The sequence below is a fragment of the Spermophilus citellus genome (genome assembly GCF_964194105.1).
Source record: "Spermophilus citellus genome assembly, chromosome: 2".
Classification (NCBI taxonomy): Eukaryota; Metazoa; Chordata; class Mammalia; order Rodentia; family Sciuridae; genus Spermophilus; species Spermophilus citellus.
Window position 1 is genome coordinate 21815256 of NC_138183.1, and position 24406 is coordinate 21839661.

Below are 24406 nucleotides of genomic sequence, written 5' to 3' on the forward strand. Positions count from 1 at the left end.
GCAAATAGTGATAATTTAAGTTCTTCTTTTCCTATTTTTATGCCTTTAATTTCTTTTGTCTAATTGCTCTGGCCAGTGTTTCGAGAACTATATTGAATAGAAGTGGTGATAGAGGGCATCCCTGTCTTGTTCCAGATTTTAGAGGGAATGCCTTTAACTTTTGTCCATTCAGAATGATGCTAGCCTGAGGCTTAGCATAGATAGCTTTTACAATGTTGAGGTAAGTTCCTGTTATCCCTAGTTTTTCTAATGTTTTGAACATAAAGGGATGCTGTACTTTGTTGAATGCTTTCTCTGCATCTATCGAGATGATCATATGGTTCTTATCTTTAAGTCTATTGATGTGGTGAATAACGTTTATTGATTTCCGTATGTTGAACCAGCCTTGCATCCCAGGGATGAATCCTACTTGATTATGGTGCACAATTTTTTTGATATGTTTTTGTATTCGATTCGCCAGAATTTTATTGAGGATTTTTGCATCTAGGTTCATTAGAGATATTGGTCTGTAGTTTTCTTTCTTTGAGGTGTCTTTGTCTGGTTTCGGAATCAGGGTGATGTTGGCCTCATAGAATGAATTTGGAAGAGCTCCCTCTTTTTCTATTTCCTGAAATAACTTGAAAAGTATTGGTATTAATTCTTCTTTAAAGGTTTTGTAAAACTCCGCTGTATACCCATCTGGTCCTGGGCTTTTCTTGGTTGGTAGTCTTTTGATGGCTTCTTCAATTTCATCCATTGATATTGGTCTGTTCAAATTGTGTGTATCCTCCTGACTCAGTCTGGGCAAATCATATGACTTAAGAAATTTATCGATGTCTTCACTATCTTCTATTTTATTGGAATATAGGTTTTCAAAATAATTTCTAATTGTCCTCTGTATTTTTGTAGCATCTGTTGTGATATTGCCTTTTTCATCCCGTATGTTAGTAATTTGAGTTCTCTCTCTTCTCTTCGTTAGCATGGCTAAAGGTCTGTTGATCTTGTTTATTTTTTCGAAGAACCAACTTTTAGTTTTGTTAATTTTTTCAATAGTTTCTTTTGTTTCAATTTCATTGATTTCCACTCTGATTTTAATTATTTCTTGCCTTCTGGTACATTTGCTGTTGTTTTGCTCTTCCTTTTCTAGGGCTTTGAGATGAAGTGTGAGCTCATTTATTTGTTGGTTTTTTCTTTTTTTGAAGAATGACCACCAGGCGATGAATTTTCCTCTTAAAACTGCTTTCATTGTGTCCCATAGATTCCGATATGTTGTGTCTGTATTTTCATTTATCTCTAAGAATTTTTTGATTTCCTCCTTTATGTCTTCTGTAACCCATTGATCATTCAGTAACATATTGTTCATTTTTCATGTGATGTAGGATTTTTCCTTCCTTCTTTTATCATTGATTTCCAGTTTCATTCCATTATGATCAGATAAAATGCAAGGTATTATCTCCACCCCTTTATATTTACTGAGGGTTGCCCTATGGCATAATATATGGTCTATTTTTGAGAAGGATCCATGTGCTGCTGAGAAAAAAGTATATCCATTTGATGATGGTTGATATATTCTATATATGTCAGTTAAGTCTAGGTTATTGATTGTGATATTGAGTTCTATAGTTTCTTTATTCAACTTTGTTTGGAGGATCTGTCCAATGGTGAGAGAGGTGTGTTGAAGTCACCCATAATTATTGTGTTGTGGTGTATTTGATTCTTGAACTTGAGGAGAATTTGTTTTATGAATGTCGCAGCACCATTATTTGGTGCATAAATGTTGATAATTGTTATGTGTTGTTGGTGAATAGTTCCTTTTAACAGTATATAATGTCCTTCTTTATCCCTTTTGATTAACTTAGTCTTGAAGTCGATTTTATTCGATATGAGGATGGCCACCCCTGCTTGCTTACGAGGACCATGTGCGTGGTATATTTTTCCCATCCTTTCACCGTCAGCCTGTGTATGTCTTTTCCAATCAGATGTGTCTCCTGGAGGCAGCATATTGTTGGATTTGTTTTTTTAATCCATGATACCAGCCTATGTCGGCTTTATTGGAGAGTTTAAGCCATTAACATTCAGAGTTACTATTGATATATTGTTTGTACTTCCATCCATGTTTGATATTTATCCTTTTTTAAAAAAATTTAGTTTGTTTCTCCATGATTATCTTTCCCCTCGCCCTCTGTCTTTACCAAGGCACTTCCTACTGATGGTTTTGGTTATTGTTTTTCATTTCTTCCTCGTGTAGTGTTTTGCTCAAAATGCTTTGCAGTGCTGGTTTTCTGGCTGCAAATTCTTTTAACTTTTGTTTATCATGAAAGATTTTTATTTCGTTTTCATACCTGAAGCTTAATTTTGCTGGATACAGAATTCTTGGTTGGCATCCATTGTCTTTCAGTGTTTGAAATACATTGTTCCATGACCTTCTTTCTTTCAGTGTCTGTGATGAAAAATCCGTTGTGAACCTTATTGGTTTACCCCTGAATGTAATCTGTCTCCTTTCTCTTGTAGCTTTTAATATTTTCTCTTTGTTCTGTATATTGGATATCTTCATAACAATGTGTCTTGGCGTTGGTCTACTTTTATTTTGTGCGCTCGGTGTCCTGTATGCATCTTCAATTTGTATATCTGTTTCCTTTTTTATTTCTGGAAAGTTTTCTGTAATTATTTCATTCAGCAGGTTATTCATTCCCTCGGTTTGATTCTCTGTACCTTCTTCTATCCCGGTGACTCGTAAGTTTGGTTTTTTTATGTTATCCCATAACTCTTGGATGTTTTTCTCGTTTACCAGCCTTTCTGAGTTGGCTAGACTCTTTTCGAGATGGTATATTTTGTCTTCATTATCTGACGTTCTGGCTTCTACTTGCTCCACTCTGTTAGTGATACTCTCAATTGAGTTTTTAATTTGGTTTATCGTTTCCTTCATTTCTAGAATTATTGTTTGATTATTTTTTATAATCTCTATCTCCTGATAAAGATGCTTAACTTCTTCTTTTATCTGTTTATGTAATTCATTCTCAATGTGTTCTTTCGCTGCTTGAATTTGCTGTCTTGTATCCTCTTTAAGGTTCCATTCCATCTGTCTAAGGTGTTCCTTGAGTTCTTTATATGACCATTTTTCTGATGACTCTAGGTCCTCCTGAATATTTAGGCTGTCCTGCATTGTTTGTACTCCTTTTCTTCCTTGCTTTTTGAAGCTGCTCATGTTACTTCTTGTTCTGTTTGACTGATGAGTTACTGTTTACTCCTATAAATTTATTAGATGTTTGGGAGGAAAGGTATTAGAAGGGAAGGGAAGAAGTCACTAAAGAGAATGAGAGTAAGCAGGTAGAATTCAAGGAAGGGGGGATAAGATAATTGAAAGGAAATGAAAAGACAAAAGAAGAAAAAAATAGGAAATAAAAAAAGAAAAAAAACTTTTTAAAAAAATAATAAAAAAATTAAAATTAAAATTAGAAGAAAAGAAATTTTAAAAAATTATAAAAAAAAATTTAAAAAAACAACAAGAAAGAAAAATGAAAATGAAAGAAAAACCCAAATCAAAAAAAAGAGAAAAGAAAAAAAAAACTAATAAATGCAGTCTTAGAGTTTGATTAACTTCTCTTCCAGTAGGTGGCGCTGTGCCTACCAGGCCAAGTTTCTCCTGTCAATACGCGGGAACCAATCACTGTGCAACAGCTCCTCCCAGACTGGGCGAGTCTCCAATCCTGAGTGCCTAGGGCCTCCTCTTGTGTTTAGTCACTTCCCACTTTTCCTCCAACCAGGCCCCTCTCACGGGTGCCGCTCACCACAATTCTGACCACAATACTGGCTACTCGCCAGGTCTGCTGCTCCCGGGAGCCCTGTTTTCATGAATGACTGGGCACACTCTTCCAGTTTGCTATTCCCTCAGACCCTAAGTTTGTAGAGCTTGGGGCTGAGAATCCTCAGCGAATTTTACTTGCCCTCTGGTAGCCACGCCCCGGGTAGCTGGTGCAAGAGACCTCGGCTGTCAGCACTGGTGGGAGCAGTAGTTCACGCCGCGGGTCCCACGCCACCTCTGATTCCCTCGGTTTGGCTATCGTGCTCACGGGAGAGCTGGGAGGGGCCCTTACGGGAGAGCTGGGAGGGGCCCTTACGGGAGAGCTGGGAGGGGCCCTTAAGGTTTCCCCGATGTGTGGAGAGGGAAGGCTAGGGGATCACACACCTGTAGCCGCAGGTTTCAATGAAGTTATCTTCTCCGCCGCAGTCTGATGACGTCAGTTCTCTGCCATGGTGGTATCTCTTGCAAATGGCGACAGTTCGTTTCCCTTTGCCCGGCGACCAATGCAATGGGTGGGTCCTTACTGTGTCTCCCAAGCCCCGTTTCAAACCTGTGGCCACTACCTATGAAGGCTCGGTAGGCATTTACCTCCGTAGGATGAGAAGGGCTGACCAGTTGTTTCAGCCGGCTGGATTAGTGCTGAGTCACTGCTGTTTGTCTGCGGGAAGCAGGCGAACGGGAGCTTGAATTCAGCCGATCCGGGCTCAGTGTGTGTTCTGAGAGGCCCAGACTGTTCGCCCAGCATTGCCTAGTGGTCCTGAGCAAACAGATTTAGGTTGTTTACGACTCCCTATGCCTGCACAGCTGAAGAGGTCAGAGACTTGATCTCTCTGCGCCCGACGCCATGTTGGAATCCTAGCTCATTATCTTTAGCTACAAATATGTATAGCACATTACAGTACTGAATACTGCAGCTATTTGTAGCACAATGGTATTGTGTACCTGAACATAGAAAAGATATACTTGTATAGGGCCCTTTCCCTGAATGGAGATTGTGACATGACCCCTAGCTCCCTAGCCACACAGCCAGCCCAATAATCTTTTCCAGAATTGGTGGTAGAGCTACAACCCTGGTGGATTGCTGTGCTGGTGGGAAGCACAGGTCCTGGCTCACAGGTCCTGAGACTGCCATGCTAGCTAGGGGAAGACAGGGCATGCCCACCTGGCACCTCTTCTAGATCCCTGAGCCTGCACCATCTGGGATTACCGATGAGCTATGAAAAAGTGGAAGTGGAACAGACTTGAATGGAAGTTCTGACTCAAGAGTTAACCAACAGCATTAATACTTTTCCAAAATTTAATTAGCATAAATATGGACCAGTAGCATTGACCCAAGTGCTCTTTACTCTATAAACTACTAGACTAACACTTAGGTGGTAATCCCTGTCTGGTCTTCTTTGGTACTGCAGGAGTTCTTTTTCTACATATACTTGAATAAATTCTATTATACTCACTCATCCTTGTCTGTGGATTTCATTCTTCAAATTCACAAGATAAGAACCTAGAAAGAAAAAATCGATAGTGAGCTGCTGGAGTCTGTTTCAACACTGGAAGGCATAGCCTGTCATTAAGAGCTACAGCATGTATCTCAGATGCAGATACCTGCAGTTTCAGCAGACCCCACGTGCCAGTGGAAATAGCTTCTGCCTTCAGCTACAAATATGTATAGCACTATTACTATACTGAATCCTACAGGCATTTGTAATACAATGGTATTTCTGTTCCTAAACATAGAAAAGATGTTTAGGGCATTTATCCCAAATGGCTATTGAGGGTCTGAAGGTGCTCTGAATGAATCAGTGAGTAAAAAGTGAATGTAAAGGCCTAAGACATTATTGTACATTAATGTACCTTTGTAAACATGGTACATTTAGGGTCTGCCAAATATGTAAAAAAAAATAATAATTTTTTTCAATAATAAATTAACCTTAGATTACCATAACATTTTCTGTATAAATTTTAGCTTTTTTAAAAAAGCTTTTGATTCAGTGTATAGGCCCATTGTTTAGCTGTACAAAAATATCTTTCTTAATTTACTTATATGATGGGATTTTCATATTTTTAAAAAGTTTTTCTTTTTATTTTACTTAATGTAAAGGTCAGGATCTTCAATTTCATTGTCTTCAACTTCCACATCTTGTCCCACTGAAAGGTCTTCATGGGTAGTAACATGGAACCTTCATCTCATGATAACAGTGCCTTCTTCTAGAATACTTTCTAAAAGACCTGCCTGTGGCTGTTTTACAGTTAACTTTTTGTTTTGTTTTTGTAAGTATAAAGGGTATACCCCTAAATGATGATAAAATTGTAATCTGTATAAATCAGTAAGTCGTTTATTGTTACAAGTATTATCTACTGTATGTAATAGTATGTGATATACTTTTACATGACTGGAAGCACAGTAGGTTTGTTTACACCAGCATCACTACAATCATGAATAATGGATTGTGTTACAACGTCACTAGCTGATAGAGATATTTTAGCTCCCTTATAATCTTATGAGATCATAAGCCTGTATGTGGTCCATTTCTTGACAGAAGAATCATTATGTGGCGCATGACTGTATTTGAAATGATGTATTTCATTTATACTAATACTTTTTCTTGAAGTTAAAGATGAAGTCAAGGAGCATACTTGTAATCTTAGCCACTCAAGAGGCTGAGGCAAGAGAATCTAAAGTTCCAGGCCAGTTAGGGCAGCGTAGTTAGATGCTGTCTTTAGATATAAAGAGTTGGAAAAATAAATAAATGGCTTAATATTCACAGTGGAAAAAAAAAAAAACTAGAAAAAAGACTCATAGAAATGTGGTTGATTTTGTTTCCCATTCTTCTCTCCCCCCCAGCAATGCCTATAGTTTTCTGAATTTCACATTCTAAACCTCTAGAAGATCAATTGTGACAATATAGTTGATTTAGTATATCAACCATATTAGTTTTAGTAATTTTTAAAAATCTTGTTTTTTAGCTAATGGGAATGACAACAAGAAATTTAAAGGAGATAGACCTCCCTGTTCACCTTCCCGTGTTCTCCATCTTCGCAAAATTCCATGTGATGTCACCGAAGCAGAGGTCATATCATTAGGTCTACCATTTGGCAAAGTAACTAATCTTTTGATGTTGAAAGGAAAAAGCCAGGTATGTAATATTTAAAGAGTAACACAGAATGATTATCTCTGGGTGTATTACAGATAATTTTTCAACTTTTCTTATTTTCTAAATTTTATGATCATTAATTTTTAAAGTAGAAGAGTTTTGTTTTTTTTTTTGTTTTTTTTTTTTGGTATACCAGGAATCAACAAATATTAATGCAAAAATAATAGTATTTACCACTTGTTGATTTATAAACGTTTTCCTTCCTAACAAGAAATAGTTTTGTATTTTACTCATTAGATGGTTTATGAAAACATCCTGTGATTACTAGAAGACCCTGATAGAGAGGATATAAATCACACCATATTTGACAAAGAATGGTGAAGTTTCCCAAAATCTAGATAGAAATGTATAATATTGTCACAAGACAAAATTACAATGATTTTTAAGGCCTAATTGACTTCTATGTGAGATGTTAGAATTAATCAATACTTAATTCTATAAAATAGTATGAGTGTTAAGCTGGACATGATAGAATGGTTAGCATTTTTAAGGTGGAAACAACACTTTCTTACTAAGTGGATTATTGTAAGAATTAAAGCAGAGGGTAAACATGTTTGGGTAGAATGAGCTCATGCTAATGGGTTGCTGTGAACCTTCTGTTAAAAACTTGTAATTTTGGAGGCTGGGGATATAGCTCAGTTGGTAGAGTGCTTGCCTTGCATGCACAAAGCCCTGGGTTCGATCCCTAATACCAAAAGAAAAAAAAAGAAAAAGAAACTTGTTATTTTGGAAATTTATCTACCTTGTGTAGGAGGCTAGTACAAAATAATGACTTCCTGTAAACTCATTTAACAGTATGTATATTCAGTTGTAGAATTAATATGTAATTTATTTAATAATTTGAGGGAGATGGGGCTGGGGATGTGGCTCAAGCGGTAGCGCGCTCGCCTGGTATGCGTGTGGCCCGGGTTCGATCCTCAGCACCACATACCAACAAAGATGTTGTGTCCACCAAGAACTAAAAAATAAATATTAAAAAAATTCTCTCTCTCTCTCTCTCTCCCTCTCTCCTCTCTCACTCTCTCTTAAAAAAAAATAATAATTTGAGGGAGATATAAGAGAGGCTTCATTTGGTAAGTTAATAGGGTTTTTTAAAATTAGTTATATTTTAACTGATATACAATAATACAAAAATTGGCACTGAGAGTGTATGCAGCTCAGAGAGTGGCTTGCCTAGCATGTACAAAAGCTGTAGGTTTTGATTCTCAGCCCTGCACTTAAAAAATTTCTATATACATACACACACATATACACACACATTCATATATATTGTATATAAGAATCATACATATTTATGGGGTACCATGTGATTTTTGGTACATGTATATGTTGTGTGTTGTTTAAATCAGATTAAGCATATTTCCTGATTGATCATTTCTTTATGGTGAAAACATTTAAAATCATTTCTTCTAGCTTTTTGAAATATACTGCACATTATCATTATCTGTAGTCACCCTACTGTTCAACATAGCACACCAGAACTTCTTATTTCTACTTACAATAACTTAATACCCACCTACTGATCAGCCTTTCCCCATACCTTCTTCCCCTACACTCCCCACCCTCTGTTAACCACTGTTCCACTCAGCTTGTGAGTTCAGTTTTTTATATTCCATAAGATCATTCAGTACTAGTTTTCTGTGCTTGGTGTATTTCATTTAACATAATGATTTCTAGTTCCATCTGTGTTGTCACGAATGACAGAATTTCATTCTTTTTTATGGCTAGATGGTATTCCATTATGTATGTTTCACATTTTCTTTAAGATACATCCATCGTTTGATGGATGCTTTGGTTATTTCTATTTCTTGACTATTGTGAATAGTGCTGCAATAAACATGGAAGTGCAGATGTCTTTGACATATGGGTTTCCTTTCCTTTGGATATATACTCAGTAGTAGGATTGCTAGAGCATATGATAGTTCTGTTTTTAATTTTTAAAGTAATCTCTATACTGATTTCCATAATGAGTGAGCTAATTTACATTCCAACCAACAAGTGTACAGGTGTTCTCTTTTCTCCAAATTCTTGCCAGCACTTGTTATTTTTTGATAATGGAGTGAAGTAGCCTCTCATTTTTTTTTTCAGTTTGCATTTCTTTGATGTTGAACTTTTTTTTAATATTTTATTTTTTTTGTGGTTGGACACATTATCTTTTATTTTTTATTTTTATGTGGTGCTGAGGCTCGAACCCAGGGCCCTGCACGTGCTAGGCGTGCACTGTACCACTGAGCCACAACCGCAGCCCTGATGTTGAACATTTTTAAGATACCTTTGACTATTCGTATGTTTCCTTCTGAGATATATCTGTTTAGGTCTATTGTCTATTATTTAATTTTTTTCTTTTTTGCTGTTGTGTTTTTGGAGTTCCTTATATATTATAGATATTGTTGATAATTTCCTTTGCTTTGCAGATGCTTTTTAAAAACTTGATCTAATCTCATTTGTCTGATTTTTGCTTTTTTGGATTATAACCCAAATTTTTTTGCCTATTTCAATGTCCTTAAAAAAATAAGTTTTTCTGAAAATAACTAAGAAAATTTGATTCTCTCATGACCATAACAAAAATACAATACTTGTTATATTGATTTGAATGATTGTGTGCTTTCTTGTTCCAAAATGAGACGTCACTGGGATGTATTCTGTAGTTCTTTCCACTTTTTTTTTTAAAGAGAGAGAGAGAATTTTTTAATATTTATTTTTTAGTTTTCGGCGAAAACAACATCTTTGTTTGTATGTGGTGCTGAGGATCGAACCCGGGCCGCACACACGCCAGGCGAGCGCGCTACCGCTTGAGCCACATCCCCAGCCCTCCACTTTTTTGATTATCCTGAAAATCTTTAGTGCTAAGCATTATTATAGAGAAGAGGACATGGAATTTAGACTATAAAATTTATAGTACATTGTGATATGTCACTGTTGTTTCTTTTTGTAAATAAAAGGTTTAGAAACATGACTACACTTATAAATAAATAGAGCCAGCTGCGGTGTGGAACACCTATAATCCCAGCGGCTCAGGAAGCTGAAGCAGAAGGATTGTGAGTTGAAAGCCAGCCTCAGCAACTTGGTGAGGCCCTAAGCAATTGAGAAAGATCCTGTCTCCAAGTAAAATACATAAAGGGCTGGGGATGAGGCTCAGTAGTTAATGTCCCTGGGTTTAATTCCTGGTACCTAAAAAATAAAAAAAAATAAATAGTCAAGTGTGGGTATGAAAGTGATTGGATCATGTCTGATTCAGTCCTCCTCTAGTAAACTGCTTGATTAATATCCCCACTTAATTCAGATGAGGTTACTAAGATTCAGAGAGGTTACAAACATGCTCTAGTATGTATTCCTCATGTGTGCACATTTCTTGCATCTATTGGAGACTAGTACATGGGGGCTATTTTCTTTATTATTTAACAAGAGTTAAACAAGAGTTGCTACTGCTGGAAATCCTGTGGTCTGTGTGATTTGAAAAAAGCAAGCATGATCATCTCTAATATTGGTTGTGATAGGCAGTAGGCAAGGTCACAATTTTTTTTTCTTGTCTTTACTGTTTATTCTGGGGTTTATCTGTAAGCTAACTGTACCTGTTAATTACTTTTCTTAAATCATAAATTCTGTTTAGAAAATACCTATTTAGTAATACACTTCATGATTACTGAGCCAATTATGGGCTATAACCTTTCCCAGAGCATTTGGAATGATGGGGGAAGAGAGGGGCTATTTTAAGTCCTCCGGGCAATGACTTTTAGTTGTCGCTCCACCCCACATGATGAAGACTGAATTCTTTGACTAGCTACTTTGGAAAATCATAAATGATTACTGGATTTCATGTGAGAAATTTATTTTTACATATAAAAATCTAGATTCTGTATACTCTAGGGGAAAAAAAAACCCTTCCTATGACAAGAATCACATATTCCAAAGACATTGTTAAACTTTTCCTTTATGTGACTGATGTTAGAAATTAACTATTTGTTAACACTCAGCAAAGAGTTAGTAAAAATATACTTTCTTCCCTTATGGAGAATATTATTGGAATAATGTTTACAAATTCTTTATTGAATGGCGATTAAAAACTAGGTAGAAACTATTGCCATAGCTTTTTTTCTTTTTTAAAAAAATTTTTAAAATTTTATTTATTCTAATAAGTTATATGAGATGGCAGAGTGCAGTTCAATTCATGTTTCATAAATAGAACACAACTTTTCATGTCTCTGGTTGAATACAAAGTAGAGTCACACCATATGTGTTTCCATACATGTACTTAGGGTAATGATGTCCATCTCATTCCACCATCTTTCCCACCCCTATGCTCCCCTTCCCCTCTCTATCCTTTGACCTATCTAAAGTTTGTCTATTCCTCCCATGCTCCCTCCTCATCCTCTTTATGAATCAGCATCGTTATATCAGAGAAGACACTTGGCATTTGTGTTTTTGGGATTGGCTTATTTCACTTAGCATTATATTCTCCAGCTCCATTTTCCTGCAAATGCTATGATTTTATTCTCTTTTATTTCTGAGTAATATTCCATTGTGTATATATATCACATTTTCTTTATCCATTCATCCACTGAAGGGTATCTAGGTTAGATCTACAATTTAGCTATTGTGAATTGTGCTGCAATAAACATTGATGTGGCCGTGTCCCTGTAGTATGCTGCTTTTAAGTTCTTTTGGTATAAATTCAGGAGAGAGATAACTGGGTCAAAAGGTGGTTCCATTCCACGTTTTCAAAGGAATCTCCGTACTGCTTTCCATATTGGCTGTACCATTTTGCAGTCCCAACAGCAGTATATGAGTGTGCCTTTTTTCCCACATCCTCGCTAACACTTACTGTTATTTGTATTCTTAATAGGTGCCATTCTGACTGGAGTGAGATAAAATATTAGTTTTGATTTGCATTTACCTAATTGCTAGAGATGTTGAACATTTTTTCATATATTTGTTGATTGATTGTATATCACTTTCTGAGAAGTGTCTGTTCAGTTCCTTGGCCCATTTATTGATTGGATTATTTGTTTTTTTGGTGTTAAGATTTTTGAGTTCTTTATATATACTAGAGATTAGTGCTCTATCTGATGTATGTGTGGTAAAAATTTGCTCCCAAGCTGTCGTCTCTCTGTTCACCTCACTGATTATTATTTTTTTTTTTTTGCTGAGAAGAAGCTTTGGAGTTTGAATCCCAGCTTTTTTTTTTCCTTGCCTTAATCATTTTTATACTCCTGTCTTATAAATATTAGAAAAAGTCTATTACCGATACTTTAAAGAATATCATGGACATTTATATCTTTTAGATGTATAATGACTTGAAGCCACTTTTGTCTCTTTAAGATAGTGGAATTTTATATTTATTGTGAATTGATTCTTTTTGACTTGTGATATTTGATTCACCCTCATGGGCTAACATAACTACCTCTTGGGAAATTATTGTTAATTTGAAACATCTAATTGGTTCAGTTGTGACATTTGGTTGATACCATTATACATCATATTTAACATTTATATAGTTGATATTCCTTTACTGGACTTCATATGAAAACATCTGACAGTTAAGATAACTATAAACAAAGGCATAGTTGGATTTATAGATATTTGCCATTTTCTGTGTTCAGTAAATTTTATTGTTAATAAATGTATATTTTATAAATTTTAAGTGTTTTATACATAAGTTGAAGTGGTTGCTGTGTGCTTGCTAATTAAATGTTTTATAGTGAAAAAATAGTTGGGTTATCTAACTAGAGGTTTGTGTTGATTTCGATCAGTAGTAATTTATTATGATGCCACACAAGAAATATGTGTAACATACAGATGTGTAGATATAGTGTTTATGTGTGTGCATGTATATAAGCATATAATATAAATATATAAAATACGGAAAAGAACTCTGAATACTTACATGTAACTTTTGCTTCAAAGTGTAACATGGGTGTTGATTGAGAACATATTTGTAAAGTTAGTACAAACTAATTCTGGGCACCACCACTTGAAAAAGATGCTTTCCAATAGTTCTTTCCTGTAAAATCTCAGACTGATCACCTAACAGGAATTCTACCTAAAATGTGAAGAGACTTAAAGATCATATTGGGCAGTACTTCATATTTTAGATGAAGCAATCTAAGGTTCAGAGGTGTTAATGACCTCTAAGTTATCGAAATTGTCATAGCTAGATATAGGTTCCCTTTCTACCAAGTCTTTACAACTCTCATTCTTGCTATCAGATCAGATAAATCTGTTGGTTTCTAGTTGGCAAAGTATGAAATAATAACTATTGAAAAATGAACGCTCAGTTTAATTTTATTTGTGCTGTTGTTTCACAACCACCACCAAAAGAAAAGGAAAGGAAAAAAAACCAAGAATTTAAATAGTTAGTACAATGCTCTCTCCTTCCTTTTTTCCTCTAAAGGGCATTTGAGACTTTAAAAAAAAAAAAATTCCTTATTGCCTCATGAAATTTCAGTATCTTGATGTAGAATATAGCCCATTAGCCCGAGAGTTTTCACAGAAAACTATTAAATCACAGTCTCTGAAAACATCCATTTATAATGTTGATTTATATATTTATTTTAACCTTTTTAATTGTTTTTAAATTTTAGAAGAAGCAAAAATAATAGGAAGATAAAACACATGAAATTATTTAATCAACTGACAGTTTCTCAAGTCCAAACCTTTCTCAAACCCAACTTTTCCAATATATTTCTACTTACCATCCATGATATACTTTGGAACAAAAGATTTTTCATCTTTTTGAGGAAATATTATTTCTGTTGAGAATGCATGAGTTTTAGAGTGAGTTAGACTGATGAAATAGTGAACTGTCTTATTTAAAAAGACGAGCTTTCCCCCTTACCTTCTTATGCTTGTTGCAGGCTTTCTTAGAAATGGCTTCTGAGGAAGCTGCAGTTACTATGGTGAATTATTACACTCCTGTTACTCCTCAACTTCGAAGCCAGCCAGTTTATATTCAGTATTCCAATCACAGAGAACTTAAGACTGACAATCTGCCTAATCAAGCTGTAAGTATTTAAGACATCTTTTAAAAATAGGAGTAAAAATATATGATATCATAACTTAAAATTAATTTTCTATAGTTATGAACCTTTTAACATTTCAAATCTGAAAGGAACTTTAGAAGTCATTCATTTTAACTCCTCCTTTTTACAGAATTTATAGCAAAGGATTTGAGAAGTTGAGTGTGATGCTTATATTGTAATGTTGAGTAACCTATATAAGATGTTAATGAGAATGTGTTTAGAGTTAAGTGATTTTTGACTCCTTAAGATGAATGTGGAATGTAGTCTATCAATGTTTATTACCTTACTTTTCTATTTTTATTTTAATGTACTTCATATCGAGTCTTTTGTGTCCTTCCAGGTTAAATTTTAAATAGATAAAAGTAGTAATTTGAAGTTACTTAAAGATAGGAAAATTTTATCTACAAAGCAAGTAGTTTTTAAGTGGGTTTTTATTATGTAAAGAGCATATTTGGCCTCTATATTCTTGCTCTATACAAAGAACTTAAAAGTCTTTGATTCTGTGTTGAAAGGCATTACAGTGCAAACTGTATTTAAATTTATTGAGTTTTAGTTTTCCACATTGATCACAATGGGCATTTCCTACACATAATCCTTGTTTTAAGACATAGGGCATATAATATAAACTAGAATAAGTGCAGTGTTTGATTTTTCTTTCTTTCTTTTTGTACTGGGAATTGAACCTAGTGGTGCTTTACCACTGAGCTACATCCTATGTCCTTTTACTTTGAGACAGGTTTCCCCAAGTTTCTGAGGCTGATCTTGAACTTGAGATCCTCCTGGCTCAGCCTCTGGAGTACCTGGGATTACAGATGGGTTCCACTGAGTCTGGCAGCATTTGATATTTTAAAATAGAATAGATTTCATTTAATTTATTTTACCCCCCACACGTATGATGGGGTTTGAACCTGGGGCCTTGCCTTTGCATGATCTTTATCACTGAGCTGTATCCCCAGGGCTTAGAACTGATTTTGTAAAATGAAAAAATTGCCTTTATAAATTACAGTTACAATATGTACACATGGTAAAACACTCAATCTAGAAAAGTTAAAGAAAAAAATCATCTAGTTGCCCAGAGATAACTAATAAGTAGTAGACCTAATATTTTAGTATGTGCCCTTCCATTTTCTGGTATCTGTGTTATCTATTTTATACAAATGGAATTCTGATGTTTAGAAACCTTTTATTTTTTTTCTCTATATGTTATGCACATGGTTTCATAACCACAAATCAGAGGTACTTCATAAGTTTTCAACGATTGCCTATTATTCCTCTATATAGGAAAGCCATCGTATATCCAATTACTTTTTCTTAGACATTGAAGTTGTTTCTTATTTAATGCTTTTACAAATAGTACTCCAAGAATATATTTTAGCACACTTCCAACATTATCTTATTAGATTATATTTTATATTTCAATATGTTGCATGAATGCTTGCTGTAAAGATTATGTGCCAATTTAGGGTACTCTTGATAATGTATAAGCAAGTGGTTTTCCTGCTTATCTTTGTTAATATGATAGGTGAGAAATTATAACTTATTGTTTTACTTTTATTTGATCATTTTTTAAAATATTTTTTTAGTTGCAGATGGACACAATACTTTTATTCTTTTTATTTATTTATTTTTATATGGTGCTGAGGATCGAACCCAGTGCCCCATACGTGCGAGGGAAGCACTCTCCCGCTGAGCCACAATCCCAACCCTAATCATTTAAAAAAATTTTTTTAAAATTTGTTTTAATTAGTTACACATGATAGTACAATGATCTTGACATATCATACATTTGAATCAGATAGGGTATAATTTCTTATTTTTCTGAGTGTACAGGTTGCAGAATCACATTGGTCATGCAGTCATGTATATACATACAGCAATAATAATGACTATTTTTTTCTGCTGTCCTTCCTTTCCCCCCTTCCTCTCCCCTCCCCTCCCATCACTCCTGATCATTTTTAATATATTTATTTATAGTGATTTCTATTTATGCCATTTCCTCCTATTTAAAATTTGTTTTTAAATATCGGGCTGGGATTGTGGCTCCATGGTAGAGTGCTTGCCTAACATGTATGAGGCACTGGGTTTGATTCTCAGTACCACATATAAATACATAAATATCCATCAATGACTAATAAAAAATATTAAGAAAATATATATACCCAATGCCAAATTATTCAGCACATTTTTAAATGTGCACTTTAGTGGCATTAAGCACGTTCACATTATTGTATAACCCACCACCACCACTGATCTTCAGAACTATTCATCATCTAAAACTGAAATTTCCTATCCATTAAATAATAACTTCCCACTTATTCTTCCCATCAGCCTCTGTCTACGATTCTACTTTCTGTTCCTATAAATGTTTTTGCTTATGTGTTTTAAAAATATTTTTTATATGTATAGTAAAAACTCTTGTTAAGATTGTCATGATGCAGTCTGACTTTTTACCATGCTCAGAAAAACCTAGCACACCAAGATTTAAACAAACGAGCAATATGCTAATATTTTCATGTTTTGGTTCCTTTTATTTTGATGTTTAAATCTTTGTTCTATTACAAAGTTTTTTGATGTGGGGAATAAGGGCAACATTGTTGTTGTTGTTATTGTTTTTAACTTTTTATAGTTGTAGATGGACAGAATGCCTTATTTTATTGCTTATTTTTATGTGGTGCTGAGGATTGAACCCAGTGCCTCATGCATGCTAGGCAAGCACTCTGCCACTGAGCTACAGTCCCAGCCCCAAACATTGTTATTTTAATAATCCACTTACTATTCTAGTTTTTCTATCAATATACAGACAGACAGACACCCTCATTAGACATGTCTGCATTCTGCTTGCATGGCTTGGTCTATCCTCGTGTGTGCTGCTCACATGGCATGTACTCCATCTCTAACTGGACTAGCTTCCATTCTATTCCATTCCTGCTTCAGCGCATACTATAACTTAGTATATTATAGGATAATGTACCCTCTCTTCAGAAATTAACATCAGTATTTCTGATTTCTCCAGATATATCACAGAATTATTTTGGTAATATCTGCTCCTTAAAAAACACAATTGGAATAGGATAGATTTTGTAGATTAATTTGGGAATAACTAACACATTTCTATTTCTCTGTGATCCTTTAGAGGAAGAAGTTACATTGTTTTCTTTTACATCTTTCAGTAAAGTTTTTTAAGTTTTCCTTCAAAAAGTCTTACAGTTTTCCCATTAGTGTGTTTCCTGAATATGTTCTAAATTATAAAGTATAAATTGAAGTATAAATCTTGAAGAAGAAAAAATAGTTTAGTAAAACTTTTTAATGATTAAATTATTCCAATGGGAAACAGAAATACCAGTTGCTTGGCAACCAGAGCCACCCAAATGACCTACTTTATTCTTAGATAGCTTTGATTTCTTCCTAATACCCTTTCCATTTTATTACTTTTGTGCAATCTTTGTGCATTAATGTTTGATAAGATGTAATTGAGATTTCTTTTATTCAAAGTCCAACACCAAACTGAAGTCAAAGTAGATGGTACCTGTTTATATAAATAAAATGTACCATATTTCATTTTATTCTGACAGTCCTAGGAAGTTAATAGATTAGTGTTTCTTTCATTATTGTTCTCTGAACTGCACATATCTGCATGTGACTTCTTTTCCAGCTCATGGACATAACTTGTTAGTCAGGTGAATATCAAATACTTTGGGGTCCCTTATTTAAAAGACATTTTTAAAATTTTTAAAAATATTCAGATCATATCCTGAAGCATAACATTTGAGAGGTGATTATGTTAATGGCAGTTGTTGTAGATAGTTTATATTTTTTTTTCAATCACATGGGTAGAAGTATAAATCTTCAGAGATGACTTTAGGAAAATTTGCCCTTAAAATGGTCCCTAAAAAATTAATAAACCAAACACTTGACTGTGCACATTTACTATATGTTAATTTCATCTTCTTTTTAAAAAAATATTTATTTTTTAGTTTTAGGTGGACACAATATCTTTATTTTATTTTTATGTGGTGTGAGGATCGAACCCAGAGCCCCACAAATGCCAGGCGAGCGCGCTACCGCTTGAGCCACATCCCCAGCCCTAATTTTATCTTCTTGATTCTAGAAATGTGCTTTTCACACTATCTAGGCTTCTTTATATTTTATGTGAAATATATGTCCATGTTCTAACAATAAAATCTTTGTTGCATTTCCAATTATACTGTTTCCTTTTTAATAGTTAGTATAATTGTTCCAGAGAATTCGTTTCTCAGATATTTAAAAATCATTTCCCATTAGCTTGGTGTAGTAATCTTAACAGAGGCAGGATGATTACAAGTTCCAGGTCTGTAGAGGCAACTTAGTGAAACTCTGTCTCAAAATAAAATTTAAAAAGGGCTGGGAATGTATCTCAGTGGTAGAGTGCTTTCCTATCATGTGGGGCTCTGAGTTCAATTGTCAGTACTGAAAAGAAAAAAGTAATCATTTTAATCTAAGAGGAATAGGGACAGTTATTATACTTAAAACCTCCCTAGGATGCTATCTTTTCCCAGAGATCCTCTAGAACTGTGATGTCCAACATGGCAACCAGTAGCTATATGTGACTACATTTAAAAATTCAGTTTCTCAGTTGTAATAGCTACATTTCAGATGCTCACTAGCCTCTTGTGACTAGTTGCTATCATAGGACAGCATAGAAATCACATTTCTACAATCCCAGGAGTCCGTTGGATAGCACTGTTTTTATGTTTCTTCCAAGCCTCTGCTTAACTTTTTTCTTTTGGCAGAGTTGGGGATTGAACCCAGGACCTTGTGCATGCTAGGCAAGCACTCTGCATAACTTCAAGTGTGTGAATAGAGTTATAACACTAATTTCATTGCTTTGACTCCTAATTCTAACCCCTGTGTCAGTTCTGGGTCTTTTAATTGATTGATTCATTTCCCTCTGCCATTGTATGTCAGTCATCTTTTTATCACTTTGCCAAATACCTGACTAGAACAACTGAGAGAAGGAAAAGTTCGTGTTTTGACTTATGGTTTCAGAGATTTGGTCCATGGTTGACCACTCCATTGTTCTGGGTTAGAGGTAAGTCAGAACATCTTGGCAGTAGGATGTGATGGTAGGAAGCTGCTCGGCTCATGTCAGCCAGGAAGAAGAGAGAGGTTAGGGCACAGAGGACAAAATATAATCTCAAAAGGCATGTCCTCAGTGACCTGTTTCTTCCAGCCACACCCTAGTTGCCCACAGTTAACCTAGTATGTTAGTCCTTTTAAATTATTAATCTATCAAATAGATTAACCCACTGATTAGTTTTCAGCTTTCATAATTGAATCATTTTACCTCTGAACATTCCTGCATTGTCTCACACATCAGCATTTGGAGGACACCTCATATCTAAACCATAAAGACATCACCAACTGTGGATTCAACATGGAAGTCTGAATCAGTTTTCAGTTGTTAAAAGCAGTACCACCCTTGCTTTTCAATAAAATCTTATTGGGGAGAACAGTGTGAAAAAGATGAGATAAACTGCCATGTTTGAATTGAAGTGAGATTGAGGTGGCCAATATCCCATTACAATTAATTGTCTGCCTAAAAGCATGGTTTTTAAGAATTAATGATACAAAATATTCAAATAATTATTCATACCTTCTCAAAGATGCTGCTGCTTTGGAAACTGAACATTTAGCAGTTTGTGTATCATTTGATACCTAAAAATCTGTGTGTGTTATAAAAAATGTTTGTATGCAAGTCATTTCAAAAGGAATAGTGCTCATTTCCACAGCATGTTTTTTAAAAGGGGCAAAAAGAATATATACAAGTATAAAAGTGAAATTGTTTAAATGTTAAGCGTATAGAAAAGGAAAGACTTCCGATTTTCAGACAGGTATTTATTACTTAAAGCAAAATGGTGAAAACTCAGATATCTCACATGGTATAATAAATAGTAAACAGTAACTAAAAATTAGAATCATGAAAAGAAAACAAGAAATGTCATGTCCTTGACACTGTTGAAAATTACATGCAGTTTGATTTCTAGAATGTCCCTCAGTTTGAGTTTATGATTTACATACAAAAAAGTATTGTGATGTTTAAAATTGCAACTGACTGTGATATGTAAAAATTAAAGTGACATTAAAGTGGTAGAATTTTTTATTTTATCATTCAGATATCATCACCTTAAGAAATGATAAGTATGGAGCAAAAGATTCATTAAAAGCATTCATTTAATTTTAGTAATCACTAACTATGCTTTTTTTCCTTTAATTTTCCCTCCTTTGTCCTACTTTTTTTGGTGGGAGGGTACTGAGGATTGAACTTGGGGGCCCTTGACCACTGAGTCACATCCCCAGCCCCATTGTATGTATGTATGTATTATGTATGTATGTATATATGTGGAGTGTTTTTTTTTTTTGTATTTTATTTACAGACAGGATTTCACTGAGTTGTTTAGTGCCTTGCTTTTGTTGAGGCTGGCTTTGAACTTTCGATCCTCCTGCCTCAGCCTCCTGAGCAGCTGGGATTATAGGCACCACCGCATCCAGCCTACTGCATTTTTTGAATAATTTAATAAATTAAATTTTGAAGGAGTCAAATTTTAAAAAGTTTTATTTTAAAAATTAAAGTCAAATTTCAAAAAGGACTTTCAGGGGCTGGGGTTGTGGCTCAGTGGTAGAGCGCTCGCCTAGCATGCGCGAGGCACTAGCTTCAATCCTCAGTACCACATAAATGTAAAATAAAGATATTGTGTCCACCTAAAGCTAAAAAATAAACATTAAAAAAAAAAAGGACTTTCATGCCCTTGATACTGTTGAAAATTATAGGCAATTTATTTTCTAGAATGTCCCTCAATTTGAGTTTGTCTGATGTTTCTTCATGTTTCAATTCAGGGTAAGTATCTTTTATAGGTACGCCACAGAAGTAATACTCTTTTCTTCTTATTGTGTAATTTCAGGTAGCATATATTTTCAATTTGTTCCTTTACTGATCGTGTGCTCCTCTGTCTCTTGATTAGGCTGGTATTTGACAGGCTTCTCTGCTGTCAAGTTATTATAGTTGCCCTTTAGTACTCAGGGGAGTTGTTTCCAGGACCCCTCTCAATACCAGAATTCAAGGATGTTCAAGTTATTTACTTCTACACATACTTCCATATTCTTGAAATCACCTAGAGATTGCTATATCTTTTACAATATAAGTGCTATGTAAATAGTTGTAACATTGTACTGTTCAAGGAATAATGACAAGGAAAGCCTATTTATGTTCAATACAGATGCAGGTTTTTTCTGAGTATTTTTCAATTCATAGTTGGACACAGAACCCACAGACACAGAAGACCAACTGTACTTAAAAAGAGGGAGGAATAGGGTTGGAGGTGTAACTCAGTAGTAGAGCACCTGCCTAACATGTACAAGGTCCTGGATTCCATCCTCAGCACTGGAAAAAAGGGGGGGGGGATAGGATTTTATGGGCAGGTTTTTTTATTTTTAATATTTTTTGTTGTTTTAGATGGATATAATACCTTTTTATTTATTTATTTTTATGTGGTGCTGAGTTTCGAACCCAGTGCCTCACACATGCCAGGCAAGTGCTCTACCACTGAGCCATAACCCCAACCCCCATGGGCAGGTATTTTAAGACATTGTAAACATACTGTTCATTACTCAATTTTTACCATGAACTTCAGAGTTCCTGTTTTGTTTCATGGATTATTTTTTTTGTATAATTATTACTATTTTAATCCACAAAATGTCTCACATTTGACCAGTAGGAACCCCTTCATGTTGGCCTCTATATCCTTTTGACAAATCTCTACCATTCTTTCTATATTTCTTATATTCTGGCAAAAACACCATAAAAACAAAAACATTTCACATTTATCTTGTGCTTTTCCTGCCCCAGCTCTGGAATTAGAAGCTATTTTTAGATTCCCTTGTTTCTTTTTAATGGAGAATGATTTTTAGCAACTTGCCGGGCTGTCCTTCTATTGAATGACTTTTTTAGCCTCTTGACTTTTCATACCAGCTCACCCACTTCCCATGGACCTCCTCTTTACCTGCTTAGGCTGTCTTCATATCTTGACTACCTATACCATATGGATCCCTCTCAACTCTCCTTGGGCTCTGATGGTCTTGGCCAGGTACCCCTTCCTCTGTATGCCTTCTTTACTCTTCTTATGTTTCTCAGGTTCTGATCGTCAACACTGAACCATTCCCCACACAAATCCTTCCTTACCTTACCTTTGGGCTAAGATTCCCCTTACCAGGCCGCTCTGCCATATTGGATGCTTTCCTCACCTTGCTTAGGCTCTGATGATTCATGTCAGGATGCCTACCTATATGAATGGCCTCTTTTCCCCACTCTGGGCCACCATACCCCTTTTTCTCCTTGTTTACACTTATTTTATGCCACCCAGATGCTTGAATTATTTGAGAATAGAAAGGAATAGAGTGAAGAAGAGGGACTTGAGTGATTATTACATGATCTTTGCTCTTTTCTTCCTCATTGTCTTTTAAAAATTAGGAAATACAAATTGTATCAAGTAAACTTAAGCAACTTTATTAAGTACTGTATCAATGTGATAAGATAGATCTTTGTTGGATTTTTGACAGAACTTAGGCTATATGCATCTAGATAAAGTGGGGTGATTTAACTATCTTACTTCATATTGTTTTTGTATCAGCTGGCTTTTGAGATTCATTTAAATACTTTTATATAATAAAAAAGCCTGATTTTGGATTGTTCTCTAGAGAGCCCAAGCTGCATTGCAGGCTGTCAGTGCTGTCCAGTCAGGAAACCTGGCCCTTCCTGGAGCTCCTTCCAATGAAGGCACAGTCCTACCTGGACAGAGCCCTGTGCTCCGAATAATAATTGAAAACCTCTTTTATCCCGTTACTCTGGAAGTTCTTCATCAGGTAAGAAGGAGTATTCTTATAGAAAACATACTCAAATGTGATGTCTGAAACTTTTGATATTCATTAAATCTGTGTTCTTCAGATTGTTATTTTGGGTTGATATTTTTGTTTCAGTAATGAGAAAAATCATCCTATTTCATAAAAGAAGTTTGATCAAGCTGAGTACCACAGTAGTACACTTGGGAGGCTGAGGCAGGAGGATACCAAGTTCAAAGCCAATCTCAGTAACTTAGGGAGATCCTATCTCAAAATAAAAAGGTCCTGGGGAATGTAGCTCAATGATTAAGTGTCTCTGGATTCAATTCCCAGTACCAAAAAAGAAGAAAAGAAAAAGAGGTTATTTTAACTAGAGACAATTTTTTTATAGTCTCTTGTTTCTAACTTGAATACTTGATTTTTAAAAGGTGGGAAAGGGGCTGGATGCAGTGGTGCACACCTGCAATCCCAGTAACTCTAGAGGCTGGACAGGAAGATCATGAGTTCAAAGCCAGCCTCAGCAAAAGCAAGACGCTTAACAACTCAGTGAGACCCTGTCTCTAAATAAAATACAAAATAGGGCTGAGGATGTGGCTCAGTGGTTGAGTGCCCATGAGTTCAATCCCCAGTACCCCCCCACCCCCCAAGAAAAAAAGGTAGATAAGAGGGACTGGGACAGAGCTCAGTGTTATGCTTAACATGATGCATGAAACCCTTGGTTCAGTCCCCAGCACATAAACAAACAAACAAATAAATCCCAACACTAAAATACAAATGGTAGGCAAGAAATTCAGTTTTGTAAATAGGTACATGTGGAAATGAACAAAGCATAGAATCCTCTAGAAAGCCCAAGTAGTGGTGTTTCTTAGAAAATAATGTCACTATAGAATACAACTAACTTACTTCTATTGAACTCTTTGTACATTTGAATACTCACTTAAAAAATTCTGAAGGGAGGCTAAGTAATAAATCTTCACATGTTATATGGATATATCATACTCATCATGTTAAATGCTGACTGATACCAAATGTAACCTTTATATATCCAAATTGTCTTGATAAAAGGCATTCCACCAAATCATGACTAATAATATTTAGAATTTAAGAACAGGAAGGTCACCTATGTACATAATTTTATAATGAATAAAACTGAAAGTCAGATACTTGGGTAATTAAAAATCCAGTTAAGCCAGGTGCGGTGGCTCTTGCCTGTAATCCCAGCAGCTCCGGAGGCTGAGGCAGGAGGATCTTAAGTTCAAAGCCAGCTTCAGCAAAAGCGAGGCATTAAGCAATTCAGCGAGACACTGTCTTTAAATAAAATACAAAATAGGGCTGAGGATGTGGCTCAGTGATACAGCGCCCCTGAGTTCAATCCCAGGTACCAAAAAAAAATATATATATATCCAATTAAAACTCGAGTCCAGTGTTTTAATTATATAGAGTTCAATGTTTGTTTTTAAATGTTTGTTATATCTTTAATATTCCATATATACGTATCCTCAAAATGTAAGTTTTGTACACAGATATTTGACATCTAGCTTCAGAATTTGAGTTTTTATCCCCTTTAGCTAACTATTGATTAC

General features: G+C 35.1%; 1 protein-coding gene across 8 annotated transcripts in view; it reads left to right on the forward strand.

Annotated features, from left to right (window-relative positions):
* The window catches only part of PTBP3 (polypyrimidine tract binding protein 3), a 106035-nt gene that overhangs the window by 50391 nt on the left and 31238 nt on the right, over window positions 1–24406 (forward strand). For 6 of the 8 annotated variants that reach the window (XM_081279304.1, XM_081279305.1, XM_081279307.1 and 3 more), the window contains 3 exons: window positions 6746–6915; window positions 13788–13934; window positions 22683–22847. In XM_081279304.1, the coding sequence (XP_081135430.1) occupies window positions 6746–6915; window positions 13788–13934; window positions 22683–22847 (482 nt within the window). The remainder of the gene's footprint in view (window positions 1–6745; window positions 6916–13787; window positions 13935–22682; window positions 22848–24406) is intronic. The other 2 variants (XM_081279310.1, XM_081279311.1) reach the window with 1 other exon arrangement.